The following is a 21,070-nucleotide window of genomic DNA, read 5'->3' as shown; positions in this document are numbered from 1 at the left end:
TCACTTATTATAAAGCAGTGCATGTGCACAATTGTGCACATGCACTCTGTATTATCACTTATTTATAAGTGGTGCAGACATGGACATTTAGGCATGTGTATCAAGTTTGTTTGTAAGTGTGTGCTTATGTGCGTGTGTGTGCACTTGCATTTTGTGAAGTGTGTGTGAATGTGGCTGCCCTTATTTGATGCAGATTAGTCAGTGTGCTCAGATTGCAGGCTGTGTCTCAAAGGCTGATAGACAAATGAATTTGATTTGCTAATGTAATCAAACTAATAAGAAAAACAGCAATGGGCTGCTGAGCACAAATCTTGTGACTTCAATATTTGTTTTTTTTTTTCTCATATTTACTTGAACTGAAATACATCTAATACATCCGCTGGATGCATTGTGTGCCTCAAATCTGATTTAGGAATGAGATTATAAATTATCATGATTGCTTTTAATGAGAGAATGTAATCTGAGGCTTTTAGGAGAAAAAAATACATTCTTTTAAAATTCAGTATACTACTTGGTGTAATACACAGGCATATGATCTGAATATTGACAAAGGAAAGTGATGTGGATTACATTTTTATACACACTGATCCACTACTTAAGGCTGCAAGTACTCTTTACCTGACATGGATGTTTGGGTTTTTTTTTGTTTGTTTTTCACTTGACATGCTCTGACACACACAAATTTAACATGGCAGCTAGTACTATGTGTGAAATAAGATGTGTGTTGTCTGTGCACATGATGTGTCAGGTTGCTCTACTTCAAAGGCATAAGGTGTGTGTCATGAGCAAGGTGTGACCTGATGAAGATAATACAAGCATGTGTGTGTGACTGTGTGTATTTGTGTGAATGTTTTAGGTGTGCAAGTGTGTGCAAAACAATATGTGATTTGGGGAGACACATAAAGCTGTGTGAGTCTGAGTGTCATCTTGGAGACACTGTCATGGAAACACTGTCAATGTGGTGGTGACAAAACAAACACATGGTGCTGTACAGACGGGCGAGTCAACAAAGACTGAACAGGCCCTCAGAGACCGAACACATGCATACATTTGTATGTGTGTATTTGTGTTAATGAGAATATATTATGCACTACAAAACTAAAATATAAGAAACAATACCATGAATTTATGTTTATTTAACTAGATATGAAGAAATAAATAAAAAGTCATTGTTAAGTTGGAAAATGAGGAAAAGAAACATACACAAAGATGAAATCATCGTCTGTTTTCTAATACTGATGAAATGCTTCCAATACCCACAGACTTAATCCAATAAAGAAAGCCCAACTTAATTCAAACATTAAGCTCAAATATCAAATATTCTTTTCCTAATTTGATTTCATCAATATTTGTTTTCATCTACAAACATCCGTGTTTGTTTGTATGGGCTGCAAGAAGCATTGGAAAATAAGATGTCTTCTATGTGAGAATGTGGACAATGAAATGCAAAAACACAGTCTCACACACACATAAACAAACATACATACTTGAAACCAACCCATCAGCCTCTAAATGTATTATGTTGCTCAGAGATGAACAGAAATGGAAATCAAACACGGCCGAGCTGAGCTCAGAGAAAATCAACAGTGATTAGCAACCACACACAGACACACACACAATCATACATTAATATATGTATTGCAGTGCACAGAAGTAATACAACTGGCCAATGCAATGATCTAAATGAATGTTTTGTGTAGTGGATGAATAGAATATAGTATAACACCACCAGTCCGGGTGTTTTTTTATGGATTTATGCATTAAATGTTACAGAAATTATTCCTCAGTAACTTACAGAGCATAAACACAAATTCAATGTGTGTTTTCAATGATGCCTTGAGGATGATGTAAGACAAGGAAGTTCAAATCTGTAGCATTTCTATGGTGCAACGCTGTAATAAAAGCACAACTGGCCTGTACCATACTCAGTGGTGTACAAACATCTAAATGTGGTGTTAAGACTCAACATTTGATTTTGTATAAAGACCAGGACCCTCCTTTTAATTAATAATTGCAGACTGATTGGTGTCATTTGCAGCTGATTGACTAGTTGAGTGTCTGATTGTTGCATCAGTTGACAGTCTGGAGATCTTAACAACTAACACAACTGAGTCACTGTGTCAAAACCATTTCTAACATCAGAAGATAAAGAGCACACAGGGAGATAAAGGAGGGCTCTGTTGATTTGGGCAGCTTACTAAATAACACTATGATTTACAAATGTTATTAAAAAGGCATTGAATGAGCAATCAGATTGATGAGTGGCTGATTGTGCCATTTCATAACCTTAACCATCCCCAACTCCGTATCTGTAAGAGATACAGGGGTTAAGTGGAAAGTAGAGGTGGGGGTGTGCGTGGGAGGGGATAGGGGTTGAGAGATGAAGTTGACTTGATAATGAAGAGGTTAAGGATACCATGGAGAGAGAGGGTGGGAGGTCAGGTCAGACAGAGGGAGAAAAGGAGGGAGAGCCAGAGAGGGAGGAAGGCAGAGAGAGGTTGAAGAGGGAGGGGGATATTTAACCATCAGGTCATGTTAAAGGATTTGGGTTATGGAATGTGTGTGATATATGGACTGAAAATGTCTCAGTTATAGATAGTGATCCTCCTATTTAGTCAATAAAACAGATAAGATACAGATCAGGATTTAAGAAACACAGTAAGACAAGTGCTTTGTGTATCCAAATCAAAAATGTGCTATATTGAGTGCCATCTTTCTACATGATGTTTTTTTTTTTACAATAGTTTTTGGGCATTTTAGCCTTTCTTTAGAAACAGTGCAGAGAAGACAGGAAAGGTGTGATGTCATGGAGCAAAGGACCTGGGCTAAGAGTCAAACCCAAGGCCTTGGGGGCTGTGGGATGTGAGCGATGAGAAGAGCCACTGGGGAGCATCCCTGTATGTTTTCTATGTACGGAATTTTTAGTGAAAATTCATGGGCTGATGTTGTCCTTTTCAGTGTTTCCCTTCTGCTACCGCTTCCATAAAAATGGAGTCAATGAACATCAGCAATCAACTATTCCCCAGCATAACATAAACTCTGAGGCAAACTTCACCTACACACATGCATGTACAAATGTCCCACGTTACAGCCTTAAAGGGGTCATATTTTGCTAAACCCACTTTTATTAGTCTTTAGTACATTTATTTGTGCATCTGGACCCTAATAGTTCCAAAAGTCTGAATTTGAACCCTCCACGTGCTGCAAAGCTATCTTTAAATTCACTTTGGCAAAAATCGAGTGGATTTCTACAACCTGATTTAATTTCTGCTTAATTTCTTACGTCTATAACTAGCTGCATCACGACATTTGCGCATATAAGGTCAAGACTTCTGATGAACATTTCTCCGAGTACGACATAATTGTTTGTCAACAGCAGTGGTTCTAGTCCATACTGAAAATATGTCCAAACTTCGAGCTGATTACCTATGATGTTTAGTTGTTTGTAGTTGCACAAGTGGCTGAATGAGACAGAGCAGCACAGTCAACAACCTGGAGGGGGTGGGGTGTGAAGTGGCTCATTTGCATTTAAAGGGCCAGTGCTCAAAACAACCGTTCTGGTGTCATTACTAAGAAACAGGGTAGAAGATGTGGAGTTTAATTAATGAACAACTCAGATCCAAGCATAGCATTTACAGTTTATGCAGACCACAGGGAAATTTTAAAAATGCATAATTCCATTTAAAAAAAAAAGCAAAATGTCACTCCTTTAAATTTAAGATGGTTGCTTCTGTTTGCAAATGGGAAATTTACAAGTCTGCAATGGCCTGCACATTGACTTTCACTGTGTTGCACAATGAGATGAATCTGGAATTTGAATATTTCTAAAAAAAAAACAAACAAAAAACAGAAGATAATCTAGTCAAAGAGCAAAATGAGTAAAACTGATACGTTTTGAACACTTGAATATGGTGAAAAACTAACACCTTTTCCTCCTTCACTACCTTCTATTAAGTTAAAAAAAGAACAGTGCTGAGGCCTCCAATCATCTAGGCCATGTTCCCATTTATGTTTTTAGAATCATTATGGGGTCAACACCCATGCTCAGCTTTATGTCCAGGGAAGGTTTAAGAGGAACAGATAAAACAGAGTGGAGCTGATACTAAGACACAACACATGACTGTCACGAGTTGTGTCTTAGTAACATGAAGTCTATGAATTAAGGGGACTTCCCTCCTTTCCTACTATCTCATCACCACCAACCAAACCTCTTCTCCCAGACGTATCTCCATAAAGACCAATTAAATGAATAGACTGACAGGAACCCCCCACCCCCCCACACCCGTTCCCCCATTTTTACAGCTCAATCATACTGCATTACTGCCGACACATAGACCGCTTATCCTGAGTGTCAAAATTGAAAGGGAAGTGAAAGAAAGAGAGGGAGAGAGACTGAGAGAAAAAGAGCAAGTAAGACGAGATAGGGAAGCAAGAGAATAGTGGGAAGGAGTGGTGGGCAGCCCGAGAGCAATTTCTTTCTTGAATAAAAAAAAAAAAAAAACGGGGGAGGGGGTTGTAAAAAACACTAATGGCAAGGCCCCTGGTTCTGGTAAAATAGACTGTGTTATAGGTTCTGGCTCTCATTCGTTGATTCATTCATTTGTTCAGTCCTTGCTCTTTCGTCAAGTCAAGTGCTCGCCTGTCTGTCTTTCCCTTTTGTGTCCACGAGTCTAGATAAGAGCTGCTAGCATGACTGCCCAGTAGTCATTTAGTTATTATGGAGAGAGAGAGAAGGGGAGAGAGAGAGAGAGAGAGAGAGAGAGAGAGAGAGAGGGAAAGAAAAAGGATAACAGAGGGAGAGAAGAGAAAAAAGAGGATGAAAAGACTAATTCTACAGACAGATAAATGGCTCATTCTGAATGGCCTTTCTTTCTTTTAATTCACCCTCTTATTCACTCCTGTTTAAATATTTGCTGTTCTCCTCCTCCTTCTACCACCTGACTGCTCGTTCCTCCTTCAAACACACATACACTTGACTATGACATGCAGCCTAATGTAAAACTGGAATAGTTTTTTGATGGGGGTTCATGTCAATACAGACTTGAAACCAGCAAAAGACTTCTCATACTTCATGTTTCACTATGCTTCATCTCTGTCTTTCACACATATACTGTATATGCATGTGTGCGGTGAATGTGTGTGTTAGTGTAACATTCCTTGTAGGATAACAGGAGACACACACAGTGTCTGAAACCTCATTTTCTTCTCCTAATGACATATCAAATGTTTGCATATAGGCCATATCAGTATGGAAATGAGCACGCACACACACATACACAAGAAGACTTAGAATAAAAGAACCAATCATACAGATACGTGTGTGTGTTGTCACATGTCTCTAAGGTTGGCCGACTCCGTGTGTCAAACATGACTCGCAACAAACACACTCTGAGACACACACACGCACGTACCCTAGTCTTGTTATCCGGGGGCCTGTCTTGCAGGCAGCCTCTCTAACGCTGAGTGATGTTTAAATTAGTTTACAATTTAGCCTCCTCGCTATCCGCAGACGGCTCTTAACTCAGTGTGTGTATGTGATGTGCTTCTGTGTGTGTGTTTGTGCGTGTGTGAGCGTAACAAATTGTTGCCAGTACGGCAGACATCTAATGACTTCAAATTAGCTGCCTGGCGCTCGCCTTGACACGTTGTTACCACTGTTAGCAGCCTGTGTATGCGCTTTTGTGTGTGTGTGAGAGAAAGAGTGGTGTGTGTGTTCACAGCGCTGCGCAGCCATATCATGAAGCATAAATTGGCTTCACCTCTCTTCTTTCTGCCTCTGTCTGTTTTCGCTTTGTCTCTCTCTATCAATTTGATTAAAAAAATTACTGTACCATGGCAAGCAAAGACATTTGCATGTGTGTGTTCACATGTGCACCCTAAGCAGTCTCTCTCTCTTTCTCTCTCTCTTTAACACACTTCAGAAGTTGTGAAAGAAAACAGTGGCAAAGCATTGTACTCTATTCAATTACATCCTAATCAAGACTTAAGTTATTGAAGACTTTTTTTTTGCTTTTTATGTGTGCTTTCTGTGTGTGTATGTGTGTGTGTAAGGCTAATAAAGACCACAGAGGATGTGTATTTCACTCTGACAATCCTTTCCAGCCTGAGAGAACAGTAGATCACTTTGTGTGTGTACATGTATGTGTGTGTGAAAGTATTAGATCAGTGTTCAGTGTTGTAAACAGTGAGGATTTCATAAGGTGTTCACATACACACATACACACTCTTGGAAGATGAAGAGTTCTATCTTTCTCTGTGAGCAGTGGATTGCCTTTCTCGTTCATCTAATCACGCTATCTTCTCTCCTCCGCCAAGCAATCGTTGCGCTTCGCTCCCTCCACAGAGAAAGCAGCACACATACACACTTTTACACACACTCAGCGCTGCACATAACCTGGCCACTCACTTGTAAAAGTATTGAGCAAAGGAAAAGGCAAGCCCAATTCATAACAATACATTTAGTATGTCTACATGTTTTAGCATTTCTATGCTAGACTGTTCTGTGTGTGTATTCAGGTGCATGTCTGAGACGGAATGTAGAAGTATGGAAGAGAGGTAAACAGATTTGAAGAGAAAGTCGAATAAAGCAGGAAACAGATTAGTGGAAAGAAGATATTACTGGAGTGCAGCTATATGTTGTTTTGAAAGAGAAAAATAAATATTCAAAGAGCTATACTTGGTGCATGGATCAATATAAATGTCTGCTTACTGTCCATATAGCCGCACATAGATCAATACTCTAACAAGAAGAAATGTATATTCTCGTCTCTCTTTCTCTCTCATTCAATCTCTTTTTCCCTTCTCTGTTATCTTCACTTTTATTGATATAATACAATATAATACATATCATTTGGAGGCCCTGTTATCCAATGTCATTGATTTTCCTGTTATAGATTTACGCAGCGCGACGGGGTGGTATTTATACCTCTAATCGGGTATTTCCCCACAATCCTACAACCCGCTACACAACCCACTGTTTGAACAGTGGCAGCAGTGGGCCTTTTCTATTCTGTTCTATTCTATTCTATTCTATTCTATTCTATTCTATTCTATTCTATTCTATTCTATAACCATATTCAAGTCAACAATGAGACTAATCTGTGTTAATCTGAGACACTGTTATTTCCCTCTCTTTGCTGTCACAGCAGGCTCCTTCACTAAAACCAAAACCAGATTATACATCTATTTTGTACTGTCCCTTATCTTACTTTTGCTTAGACTTCGATGGAAAACGCTTCATTGCCTCATTTTGTTTTGTTGTATTTGTGTTTCATTATTTATATATGCCACATAATTAAAACTTTTTTAATCTTGTAGTCTTATTACACTTTGAATAAAACAAAGAGGGAAAAATACTTGATTTAAACTGATTAGTGAATGTGGAACCCACAGGCCCTGAGACACGTTTCATATAAGGTACAGCGTCACACAGATTTGCATATTGTGCTGTCATGTTCATGTTGTTGCCACAGCAAAACAAAACTGTTGTTTTTTTAAATCAGTGCACATGTAATTGTGTGTACAGGTAAAAGGTTTATTTTTAAACAACTGTCATATAAGTGATGTAGCAACTGCAAAACAATCTTGTGAAAAATCCAAACCCCTGAAAAACAATGCCATAACAAAGATGTTAAAGGGTAGTGCCTTGTTTGTTTCAAAAGGTTATATATGCGCACACCTGTAAATACCTATAAGGTCATTTGGATGGTCAGTTTTAAGAGGTTAACAGTTCAGTCTGTCTGAGAACATGGATTAGGGTGAAAGGTCATCTTAACCCCTTGTTTTAACATTGTATAAGTGTGTCTGGACTGCATGTGAAGCGACTGATGCTAAACTTGTAATCTGCTTGTCAACCCACATACCACGCATGTTTATGCACAATGTGCTACTGACAAAGTGTGTTGATGTGTGTGTGAAATCTCTGGCAATCAAATAAAGTGGGGATATTCTATATGCTGTGTGTATGACCCAACAGGGTCAGAGTCAACATGGAGTCTCGTGTGGATCAGCCTTTTTTGTTCCTACCTGGGATGTGCTTGGCCCAGCCAATGTTGACCACTAGCTCTCTATCTGCCAGGTCACACAGCGTAGTTAGGGCCTTGATGTCGCTGTCTGGTACTGTTGGGTCAGGCATGGCGTAAATCTTCTCTGGCTCGGCAACCAGCAGGTGAGAGACGATTTTGTTATCTGCAAGGCAGCCAAAGGCAACTGACATGACCACCAGACAAGGAGAAAAACACAGAGACAGAGAGATGGTGAATTTTTGCCATATTAGGCTATAAGGTTGTCCACACCAATGGGGTGCAAAAATGTGAAAGGTCATAAGTACAGTCCATAATTATATGTTGTACATGTCAAAAAGTTTCCACATCATCCATTTACCAAAACAGCTGTGGTGAACATGAGAATATTAGAGGGAAACAGACAAATTACACTGCATATTGTGGAATAAACACCATCCAGACAGGCGTTTGGAAAGTGCAATACATGAAATGTAATGCAAACAACCATTTAACACAAGCAAAAACTTTTTTCTATCTTGTAATTTAACTAGAAAATTCCTAAATCTAAAATTCTGTACAATATAAAGGTATCATCACACGTAAAAGTGAAGGTTTCCAGTTCAGAGTTTAACAATTTTTATGCCGTTTCATTTGAAAGTGGAAATAATGAAATGATACTCTGATTAAAAAGAACAATCAATAGGTAATTTGCTTGATGCCAGTAATTAGTCAGGACTGAAGATTTAGATACACTACACAAAACACCATAAGATTACTAAATATCTGTTGCCTAAATGTGTTTGGAGAAGTATTGACCAAGGTTACTAAAAACTTTGTCTTTGTATGATAGTCTCAAGAAGGTTTGCTGATGTGTACAGGAGGGAAAGATAATACTGAAAGCCAAACAGCTCAGCTGGTAATAGTGACATGTGGTGATGAGATCTCTATGGCCCATTAGTAACAGACTGATACCCTGCTTCCAAATTAATCCACTGACTAATCAAGCATGGGAATAAAAACAGAGGATAGAGGAGGAAGAGAGGTGGTGGGGAAGAGGGGGAAAGGGAGAGAGAGAGAGAGAGAGAGAGAGAGAGAGAGAGAGAGAGAGAGAGATAAGGACAGAAAAAAACTGAGAGAAGACAGACAGGTAGAAATAGAGCCATGGACAGATTGTAAAAGACAGACAGGAGGAGTTGAGAGAGCGACAGCTAGATAGAGATAAACAACAAGAGAGAGTGAAACAGAGTTGGGAGGGGGAGTTGTGTATTGATCTAACACTCTCCACCCCCAATTCTCTTACACCCACATATATACACACAGACACACACTTGTATATATATAAATATCCTTTCCGCCCTCTTCCCTCCAGCTCCAGCTACAGGGTCGTTTGAGCCCAACCAATCCCGGTCACACTGCAGTATCTGTGGGTAAATCTTATTTAATGTTTCCCTAATTAGAATCAATGGAAGCCCATTTCCAAACCCTGGGCTATTGTTCTGTTCTCACACAATCAATGGGGATGCTGAGGCTAGGGATTGGGCTACAGATAGATAGGCTGTGTGTGTGTATCTGAGAGGGACAGAAAATTTGTTTTGTGAATATTGACTGTGCGTGAGAGAGAAAATAGAGAGACAAAAGATATATATATACTGTATATATGAACCTCAAACTATTTTTTGTTTAAGTTTGATGCTGGGACAAAAAGATATGACTTTTATTTTAATGCAAAATACAGACTACATACAAATACAGACTAAAAATTCCTGCACAAATTTCTATTTTGAGTAGTCAGTGGTGGTCAATCAATGCTCCAAAATTAAAAAATGAAACAGGCCTGAAGTATAAATTGCTCTACCTGTGAAGGCATCCAGTGAGTGACTGCACACTCAGGCACTGTATATACAAAGACATGTGTTATGTGCACACGTAAAGTATAAACACACTCACATTATCCCATCATTTTAATGATTAGTAGTGCAGAAGTCCCGGTAAGCTGTTGTGCAGCCATTCAGCATATTGGCCTAAAGCAGAATATGCTCCAGCTTTAAGCAAAATGGGCTTTGGGGACCAAGCTGCTAAACACTGCTCAATCTGTACTGCATGCGTGTGTGTGTTATGTGTGTGAGCAGACGGTTAGCTAGAGAGCTAACTCTAGTTTGATGTGGTTGCCAGATTGGATTTAATCCGGATTAGGGTGCTGGCTGGTAGCCCCTCTGCCTTCCTCTCCTCTTCTCTTTCTCTCTCTGAGAAACCTTCTCATTTAGGTACAGTCTCTCTCTTTCCTGTCTCTTTGCACCTGTCTCTCTCTCTCTCTCACACACACACACACACACACACACACACACACACACACACACACACACACACACACACACACACACACACACACACACACACACACTTTCTCCCTTGTTAATTTTTCAATCATCAGGCTTTGGCTATGCCTCTATTCTCTAAAAAATGCAGCCAATCCAGCCAGAGCTAAATGAATACCTTTATAGTGAAATATTACACATATAAAATGTTATGACCCCAAACTGGTAGCAGTAGAGACAGGGAGATAAACTTGGTCCCAAACAGATGGGCTTCTCACTACCCTGTGTCTATTTATGTGTGTCTGCGCTTGTGTGTGTGTGTGTGTAAATGTTTTTACTGTCCAACTGTCTCCATTAGGATAGAAACTAATGGAAAGGTAGTTCCTTGTACAGACAGGCTCTAAAACATGACTCCTATCCTCTTTATTTCAGGAATGCTGCCTGCAAACTGTAATAAAATATGCATTTGAACATTTGAACATGTGCATTTGTGGCCTCTGTAATACATACTTAAATTTGTAGAAGTCATCATGCATTAAGGTAGATTCATATGACTAAGGATAACTTTGGTGAGAAAAGGGCTATTTCATGTAGAGTTTCCAGCCTGTTTGTTCAGGGGGTTTTTTGTGTGTGTGTGTCCTTACATGGCTTCTTGGGAGGCAGAGCCAGCTGTGGGTTCAAGTATGGACTGTTGTCTGCATCTATCCGGCGTTTATACTTCTGTCTCCCCCCACGAACCCTGTCCAAACGAACACCTGTGAGAAATCACATAGAGAGGGAGTGCATGTCAATACATGGTGAAAGGAACATCTGCATAAAGAGTAAAACATTTGATCATATTTAATTGTACTTAAATACAAAACTTGTAGAACAACCAATGGCTGTATGCAAAAAAAAAGAAATTAAGGAAATATGGGACAAAGATGGAAACAAAAAGAGAGAGGTTAGATTTTGTCTCGTAAATAAGATTATATTAAGTGTGTATGTGTTTTGATGCTTGCTGCTGCCTGTTTAATGTATACTGAGATAAATTCACAGAGACACACTCCAGATAGAAAGGCCTCTCTTTCTCTGGCTTTATGGCTTACTCTTTTCCTGTCTCTTGCCCAGTCTCAGTCTGTCTTTTGCTGTCTCTCTGTCTGGTTAATTAATTGACACAAAGGAGTCCTAATTTAATTAGGCCTATCTCTCAGGGGATTGGATGTTACCGTGGTTACCACTTAAAGATGGATAAGGAAGACAGAGGTGTCTTGTACCCTGGGGGAGGAGAGGAGCGGAGGTATCTTCTTTTAAGTCATCTTAAAAAATATTAATCTGATTCTAGTGTGAATAGTGTCTGTCATGTCTGCACTCTATGTTTCCAATTGATTTGGTGTGTAAAAATTAACCTACACCGTGTAAATGAAAGCTTTTAGATTTGCTGATATGATGTAATGAAGTGTTTCTTCCTGAAGAAAAACATGCACCAGTGCACAGGAAGAGATTTGTTTCACGTTTGTGGGAACAGTAGCAGTGGTTTCATATAAATAAATACAAGAGAAATGGAAAGAAAGAAAACTAAGTTAAATGCTGAACAAATAAAGAAAATAGCTTTAACATAAATGTCGCCAGCTGAAGGTCCAAGAGTGACAAAGATAGAGTGATAATGATCATACAAATTAAAAGGCAAATTGGTCTGATCAGAAGAGTATAAAGAAAGCATTAAGAGACAACATTTGTCATCAAATATCTAACTCTTTTGCACCAATTTCTTTTCTAGTTCTCTTTGATTTCCTCTATTGTTTTTCTGTTTCCAGGGAGGGTTCAGAAAACTGGTTACAAGAGCCACATGTAGATGGATAAATCCGCAGTTGGCACCTGTCATTTTTAATAAGTGAGATAAAAGAAATGATGTGAGAAAAATAACTGAAGGATGCAACAAAGTTGAGCCAGTGACCTTGAGAAGAAAAGAATAAAACATAATTTAGTAATACGAAAGAGGAGACAGAGTACTGAGAAAACTCATGAGATATAGTATATACCTCTAGACTTTACTCATCCACTTTATAACTGGGATAATAGTCTTATTTCTAAATGTTTTAGATTGCTTTCTATCACTGTTGGCTGCACCTCAATCAGTTTCCTTACATTCCCGCTCTCTTGCAGCACTGTCCTGCAGAAAGAGTGAGAGAGCAAGACAGGGATTTGCTCACACAGACAGATTTAAATCCTGTGAAAATTGTGCTGACCACATTCAAGACAACACACCTAAAAGATTAACAGGGAGACTTTCCTTTAGGCAGCAAAGAAAAAAAATGTCAGGGAGCGTGTTTGTACATCCGTTGGATTTGTAGGTGCATTGGTGTGCTTCTATACTTATACAAAGCATTAGTGTGAGTACATTCATTATTTCCTTGACAATTTAGTTATTTATAAAACTTTCACTAGCCCCGGCAGCATTCAGTCCAGTGAACTGAACATGACATGCATCTGTGTGTATGTGTGTGTGTGTGTGTGCGCCTGAGAGCGAGATAGGTAGACAGAAGGGCTGACAGTCCAGGTACAGTGGGGGGGCCAGTGTCAGCAAACGGTCAAGAAACTCTTAACACCAGGGGGTACAAACCCACTCTGTGTCTCCTCTTTAACACAAACAAGTACACACGTCTATGTTTCTCCAACCCACACACTACTGTTGTGTTTTCGGGTAAGACCCGACAAGCAGCTTGCTCAGTTGCTACCTGGGTCAGCGGTTGGTTAAAGAGAGGGAGTACGAGAGAGAGAGCAAAAGTGGAGAAGTGGAGTTACACAAGGTAAAGGAGAAATGAAGCAAATGGGATGAAGGTGATGTGTTACCTTCACAGTTGACCGTCAAAAGGTGGAAAATTTAATCAATGAGAAATTTACAAGTGATCAACAGAGCTGTTGTCGAAATGTATAGATATTCAGTTTCTAGAAATTATGGAAGCTTTAGCTTTGTGTAGATGACCAAAACAGCACAAAACCACATCTGTACAGTAAATCATACAATTTTACGTGTCATAAATCACTGAGGATTTTCACTAAGAAGCACAGAAATGGGAAGAGCCTGGCAAAGTGAGGGTTGTGTGCATTTTGCTCATTAAATTTAAGGATAGGGACAGTACTGGACGTTGTAAAGTGGGGCTGAATGAATCTGAATTTATCTGCCAGTCAGTGCATTTATTACTTGCAATAGATTATGGTCATCACAGCCCCTTTTTGGAGAAGCACAAAAGGGAACTGGCATGGGAAAAAAAACAATACACTGCTATGAATAAGGCCAGAAGCAAAACATTATTTTAACCACACAAGGCCCACCTAAAAAAAATCAATATCAGTGCAAGTATGTGCTTTATTTAGAGTATTTCACTGCTTTACCTTGCTAATGGAAATGGCCCTTTTTACTTTGATCAACACAGCTTATAAATGGTGTAATACATTGTGGACACATTCACTTCTTGAAAAAGCAAGCCAAAATAATAAAGTTAAAGTAAGTTTTTCGGACCATTTTGACTTAGCTGACTGCATTTTGCTGTGGTAATACTCTTACTATGGATAAGTACCTCATACAACATTATAAAAAATCTGAAGTATTACTCTGATGTGTAATGGAGAGTAAACCATCATGACCTTCTTGGAGTCTCTGTTGTGTAAAAGCACAAAAATACACTCAGTTTCTCTGCAACGCTTTCTGTGTCATGCACATTTTTGCTCATTTGAACACAAAGTCTCACATGTGGCCTTTTGCTGTCTTCCCCTTCCACCTAAAAGACCCAGCTCTGTGCTGAGCTCACTTCATAAAGAGCCCTCTCTAACTACCTCATCTATTTTCCACCAAATTAACTCTCTCTCAGCACTGATTAATGATCAAATCTAAATGAATCAAATTAAAAATTGAAAATTATATTTCCAAAGCCCACAAAAAAGAGACAGGAGGAGGCTAGGGGGAGAGTAAGAGTGCTCTAACTCCTTTTAACAAATGAGCCTTCAAATCATAAAGAATGGGTAAGAGAGGAAGGAGGAAAGAGCAAAGAGTCAGAAGGTATGGGAAGAGAAAATGTAAGGATAGAAAATAAAAATCGAAAGAGAAATAACTGAACAGTGATGACTCATGAAATGAAACAAAAAAATGGACAGAATAGAAATAAAATTTAGATAAGAAATGAGAGAAAAAAAACATTATGGAAAGATTATTATGGAGTAAAGTATTAAAAAGAGAGCAGACGGGACACAGAGGTAGTAATGGATGGCCCAGTAAACAAAAGGAAGGAAAGAGAATGAGAAAACCTGAAATGAGAAAGAAAAGGAAGGATAAAATGATGGATAATAAAAAGGAAATGAGATAGGAATAGATTAATGAGCAAGTGAAAAAGGAATCCAGGGAAGAATAAAGGAAATCCACAGAGGTTATACATCTCATCCTGCATTAATTATTACGTCAACTAACTGGACACCTCTATTCAGACAAAAGCTTGTACTACTATTCATACACACACACACACACACACACACACACACAAACACACGATTGTGTTTTTCTTAAATTTGCGTTACTGTACATAAAACATACCTGTAGTCATACCGTCTAATGAAAAAAGATCACTTTCTAAATTTGACCACAAACATGCACTATGACAGTGATGAAGGTGAAACATTCCTATCGTGGGAATATTGCTGTCTGTCAATAGCGCGATCTGCAGTGATCACATCAGCATAGATTTTACACTGCACTGGCGTCACTATGTTGTGTGTGTGTGTGTGTGTGTGTGCTTGAGCTGTTGAGGGATTGCGAGAGAAATGCCTCTGACACCTATGTGCTTTGAAGAGAGAAAAGGGATGAACAACAAATGGGGAGAGTGAAACAGACAGAGAATGACTGGTGAGAGAGGGGGAGAGAGAGGGAGAGGGAAAGAGAAAAAAGGATGGAGAGAAAAGACACAAAATGGATTGATTTCAGATGGCCGATGGATAATATGATAAGAGAAAGACAGAGTGAGGAAGGGCAGAAACAGGAGTAAGGGATAAAGTGGCGAGGGAAGAGTGGGAAGGTAAATAAAATTGATTGATTTTTGTTGATCAACGGTGGAAAGAAAAAAGGATGGCAAAAAAAGCAAAAGAGGATTTGCTGACAGAAAGAGGGAAAAAGACAGGATGTAGGTTTATGGTAACTGAAGCTGTAATGGGGTTGAAGTCTTTCCCCAATCCTAGCCTGGGTTATCATCTTATGTTTCCCAGTGTGTCCCAGTCTGTAGTGTTGATATACGAGGACAACACAAAGGTATTTCCCTATGTGGATATGTGGATGATAGGGAGGAGATTTGATAAGACAATAACCACATTTAAATCTAATGTGAATGAAGGGTGAAAAATATTTGCTCAAAAGACCTATTTATGCAGTATGTTACATAGCACAAAAACACAGTAAACTCAAGGAAAAATAAAGCTGAAGTGAGGAATGGAGAGGAGGTTAAGAGGAAGGTGTAGTGTCATGCAGTGACGTTTGTTTAGACCAGAACAGATCAGAGCAGCATTGCCCGAGGCAGCGGACAGGTGGCTGTCACTGGTGTGTGAATATGTGTGTGTGTGTGTGTGTGTGTGTGAGTGTGTGTGTGTGTGTGTGAATGTGGACATGTGTGTCAGTCTGTGAGGTGTCTCTTGTTGCCTCTTCAACAGTGATGGCCCCTTTCTCTTTTCAGAACTACTATACATCCATGTTTTATCGGAGGGGGATGAATTTATTTTACACTTTAGACTTCCTCTAACCTGTCTTTAATATGAATTCACATATTAAGCTTGATTAGAGAGGTTAAAAACACACAACACAGTTTTTAACCCTGATCCTCAGTGCTTTCATGTGTTTCTCCTTTGTAGATAGAAAGGAAGTGTATGTGAAGGAAAGCGGAACAGTTAGGCAGATCTCCCGTCACAGTATTTCCATTATCGCTCCTTTCTAGCAGAGATGCAACCAGATGCCACTCACACAAACACTCACACACACTCGCTCAGGACAGACGCTACAGGGCCAGATTTAGCTACAAGTTTCCCATGGGGAAACACCAGACGCCACTAGTTGTCTGGCGCTCCCCTCCTCTATTTCCCCATCTTCTCCTCTTGTCTCATGCCCTCTCCCCATGACTTCTCTCCTCTCCCGACCACACACTCTTTGCTCCGTCACTTTCATTTTTACCTCCTTCTATTCTTTTTCTCTCATCTCTCTCTTGTCTTAATTCGTATTGCGTGAACATGTGTGGGCCAATTGTGGTGTGTATGACCGCTTCTGTGTGCAGCAATGAGATTGGATAGCAGCAGTCAGAATCGTTGAGCTATGAACGGAGCTGTGACACACACTACCAGCTGTACACACACACACAAGCATGGAGACTCACACAGACCGGGGCCTTCCACCCGATCTCACTCATTAGGTCTTAGAGGCCGTGGGGAGCACGGCCAAAGTTGGCACAAGCCATTAATGTGTGTGTGTGTATCTGTGCATGTGTGGGGCAGTGTGCCAAGGTTTATATTTGCAGTCCACGGACTTGTCTTTCTAGTCATGTGCCATCTGAATCCAGCTGGTCGTTTACGCATTATTGAGATGGAAGCTTTGGTTTTGGACTCAAAACATTCTGTCTGTTTAACCACGATTCATGAAATGTGCCATCATCAAAGCTGCAATGTTGTACGGGAGCAAATCTGTCAATATGACCATATGTACACTATACATGCATATTGAATACTGTTGGCTCCTGGGTAGTGTGCTTCTGCCAAAGCCTTTCATGTTGTGTGTGTCGTATTCTGTTTATGACTGTTCTGCAATTCTACATATTACGTACTACTGATGTTGAATGTATCATGTCTGTTCTGTCATGCTGTTCATTTAATGGAAATAACTACTGCAGTGTTGTTACTGCTTCAATTTTTAGTTAATTAAATTTAATAAAAATTTGACTTAAGCTTGGTAAAACCTTCTCCTGTTTGAATATTATTCATACAATCTCTTACCTGCCATGAGATCCCTGTTTTCCCACTCTCACCTCGCCTCTCTTGAGGCAGATTTAAGCCACGCCCCTGTGACCTTTCGGTCTTCAGCTGACGCATCATTATGACCTCATTAAAAATGGACAGACAGCCGTTGCCAGAGGGGAAGTTCTCATAATATAGTCAGGCCTTTTAATTGCCTTGCTCCAGAAATTAGCTGCTACATATTGGTGGGTGGGTTCCCCCTGTTCGCTATTTCCTTCAGTTTACCACCCGCTCATTTACTCCTGTCTTCTCCTCCTGAGAAACAACTAATACGTTATGGAGAACATGATGCGTGTGTGCCTAACTGAACATGTAAAGATGCAGTTCCACTCAGAGTTGGTTTACTGGTTTACTGACCCTCCGGCCTCTTGTTCCCTTCTCTCCCCACCACACACACTTCCTTGCTGCCTCACTTACTCTTCATCTCACCCTCTCTGTCTCCCAGGGCGACAAAGCTAATTTGAGGCAGATCTTGCCCTAAGGGGTAAACCACAACATCTACACACACAGATGTGCACACACACTTCTTCATGTCCTACACCACTCCACCCTTACCACTTTATCTTCACCTTTCTCCCGTGAGCTAGCCCCTGACAACCACAGTTAGCCCTGATGCTAACTGATCTAGCCACTTACCATTATCATCTATGCAATTCTGCTGCAACTAAGGCCGGAAGGGATGCATGTGGTTGTTTCTAAATGAGTGGTGTGTGTGTGTGTGTAAGTGTTAGCGTTAGTCAAGTGTCATGAAATGTTTAATAAGTATCAAAATATCCTGTCATAGTGTACATTAGTGGTCTATAGTGTAACAGCACTGAATTTTAATTGTTTTTAACTATATCATTAAAGACAAAACCTCCATGCAAATAAAATCCAACATATACACATGTTTTAAGGATAAACTGTTGGACACTAAGCCCTAACAGATAAATCTATAATTTCATCATGGATCATTTTTCAGTAAAGTCCCGTGACTGAATTTATAAGACATTTTATTTGACCCTTCAATATTAAAGTGGGTGTGGAGCTCAATCTTAAAATAATAATTCAAGGGGGGAAGTTTGAAGAGATATTTAGTATAACTGCAGCAAGCAGCAGTCTTTTAAATTGACAATAAATTATGCATTATAAACTGGTTCTTCCAGCAGCATAAAGCAAACATTAAAAACTACAGTTCCTCCATTTTATAGCTGCTGATCTTTTTAAAATTTCCCAGGGGCTGGAAAACAGTGAAAATGAGGAAATATAAGAAAATAGATGTATCAATTTTCCAAATGACCCTTATTCATATGGAGAGTGGGACCCCTTGTATTAAATTCACACCCCGCACAACAAATGGGGTGGCCATGGTCTGACATGTTGATGTATATATAGTATGTAGGCCTGTGTGTGTGTGTGGGTGGGTGTGTATGATATATGTGTGTGGCCTAAGGAAGCAGCAGCGACAAAAGGCAGCTATTTGTTTGCCTGCCCAGGTCAGATCACAGCATTTCACACATGCAAACACATATCCCACACACACACACACACACCCTCACACACATGCACGCACGCACGCACACACACACACACACACACACACACACACACCTACACACACACACACACACACACACACACACACACAAAACCCATTCCTCCACAATAAATTAGTGAATTTATATTTTGTTGTTTAATTTGTAGTTTTAGTCATTGACAGGCTTTTTCTGACAGTTAAAAAATTAGACAAGAATAAATTTATGACATAAAAAACTATGATAAATAAAAATGTCCCTGTGTAACTGAAGTTTAGAAGTTGTGAACAAGAGTAATGTGGTCTCTAGGTCCAGCAGGAATGTGCTGTGTGTGCTGTCTGTGTCTTGTGAGAACTGTTAGTGCTGCCAATAATACATACATACTTACATGTGTATATGTGTGTGTGTTTCTGGCCACACACACATACACAAGACAAAACATGAGATGAGACATAGGTTCTGCCTATGTCAGATCAACTGAGAGAACAAATGCAACGACAGCAGGTTGTTAAGAGTGTGGGTGGGTGAATGTGAAAACAAAAAAAAAAGAAAAAAGAAAAAAAAAAGAACATGATGAGGAGGGAGAGAAAAATGAGCGGGACAGTGAAAGTTGGACTGTTTGAGGCAGCGGCGCCACCTCTAATGATTTCTACCAATGTCGTTTCTGCTGCATCTACTGCAAACTGCCATGGTTTTAAAGTGATGTTGTTTGAGTGGGTGAAAGGCTGCACGTATGGCGCCAAAAGGATGGTGAGAAGGGCTAGTGCAGAGAACAACGGATGGAAAGATTACAATAACACTGAGTGGGAGAACTGGAGGGAGAGATGAAGACAGGAATGGATGGAGGGAGGGCTGGCAGGCGTCGGTAGAGCCACGCTCCCTGACCACTGTAAGGAAGGGGGCGTAGGCCAGGTCCCCCATCAATTACAACCTTGACCCTCCTCTCTTCACCTCTCTGTGTCTCACTCTCTCACATACTTTCTGCTTCATTCAACCATCCTCCCCCTGCCGCTCATCCTCCCCTGGTCCCTCTCCTCTGCTCCTATAAATCAATCTCTTCTCCCTTCATGCCTCCTTCCCTCCCCCTAGCTTTCTTCCACCTTCCCCCTCCCACTATCCCTCTTTCTTAGCTTCTCTGTCTCCAATCGGCCCTTCCCTTCATCCCTCGCCTCTCCTCTTCCTCCTTTTATCGGTGGGAGTGCAGTGGGAGTAGAAAGGTCAGAGGTGGGCAGACAAGAGGGAGAGGAAGAAGCAGAGGCAACGAGGGAGTGTGAAAATGAGAGAGTGAGTGTATTTAATCAGAGTGGTGAGGGGGCAGATATCTCTTTTTCTCTTCTTTAGTACTGAGGGACTCCAAATAAACAAGTGACATAATTATCCCTTAATTCCTTTCTTGTTTAGTAAAAGTTACAAGATAATGTGTCAATAGAGTGTGTGTGTAAACGGCTTTACCTAATGTGTATCTGGAAGTGAAAAGTGGACATTCACAGGGGAAAAAAAGACCATTTAAAGAATGACTAACTGTGAAATGAAATAATGTTGAAGATGAATGACATATCTGTAACTTTTCAGATGGTCGCGAATGTGGAATTGGCAACAATGAGCATGATTTGGAGAACAAACTAACAATTTACTATAGAATAAACAAAAGTGAACCATTTTTCAGAAGTGAAACATGTAGCATTTTGTAAAAACCCTTTTCAGTCTTCATTGCCATCTTTCTACACAACTAAAGTTTATCAAATTTGATGTGATTTTTTTTAATGATTCTTCATTTGCAACTGTCCAATTGTGAGAAACGTCTTGGGTGCCATAAATCAGTCCAACTTTAACTGATTTATTAAATCCCACTCAGAGGCACCTGTAAATGCTGCATTAAAGCACACAGTAAACTCTAAAATGCTGCATGTATCACACTTAATGGAGAAATATAAGGAAGAGACCTTTTCCCTTACCCTCCCTCAGCATGCCCACAGTCAGACACTTCATGAAGCGGCAGGCCTGGCACGACTTGCGTCTCCTCTTGGTGATCTCACACTCGTTGGTGGCTGGACAGCTGTACTCTATGTTGCCTGCATGTAGACATGTTGGAGGGAAGAAGAAAGGAAAGTTTTCATTTAAGATAGGTACATAAACAGACAGGCATCAATGGGAGACACTGTTAGAAGCATGTATGTAGCGCATCTTGCTGTAGGTAGACAAAGGAAGGATATATAAAAAC

General features: G+C 40.0%; 1 protein-coding gene across 7 annotated transcripts in view; it reads right to left on the bottom strand.

Annotated features, from left to right (window-relative positions):
• esrrga (estrogen-related receptor gamma a) overlaps nucleotides 1–21,070 on the bottom strand; it is a 151,264-nt gene that overhangs the window by 21,345 nt on the left and 108,849 nt on the right. For 4 of the 7 annotated variants that reach the window (XM_030162072.1, XM_030162063.1, XM_030162054.1 and 1 more), the window contains exons 4-6: nucleotides 20,793–20,921; nucleotides 10,963–11,073; nucleotides 8,026–8,208 (exon numbers count right to left, since the gene is read on the bottom strand). In XM_030162072.1, coding sequence (XP_030017932.1) covers nucleotides 8,026–8,208; nucleotides 10,963–11,073; nucleotides 20,793–20,921 — 423 coding nt within the window. The remainder of the gene's footprint in view (nucleotides 1–8,025; nucleotides 8,209–10,962; nucleotides 11,074–20,792; nucleotides 20,922–21,070) is intronic. The other 3 variants (XM_030162045.1, XM_030162035.1, XM_030162048.1) reach the window with 3 other exon arrangements.

Source organism: Sphaeramia orbicularis, chromosome 3, assembly GCF_902148855.1.
Source record: "Sphaeramia orbicularis chromosome 3, fSphaOr1.1, whole genome shotgun sequence".
Classification (NCBI taxonomy): domain Eukaryota; kingdom Metazoa; phylum Chordata; class Actinopteri; order Kurtiformes; family Apogonidae; genus Sphaeramia; species Sphaeramia orbicularis.
The sequence above is the reverse complement of the archived record's forward strand: the minus strand, read 5'-3'. Positions and strand labels throughout refer to the sequence as shown.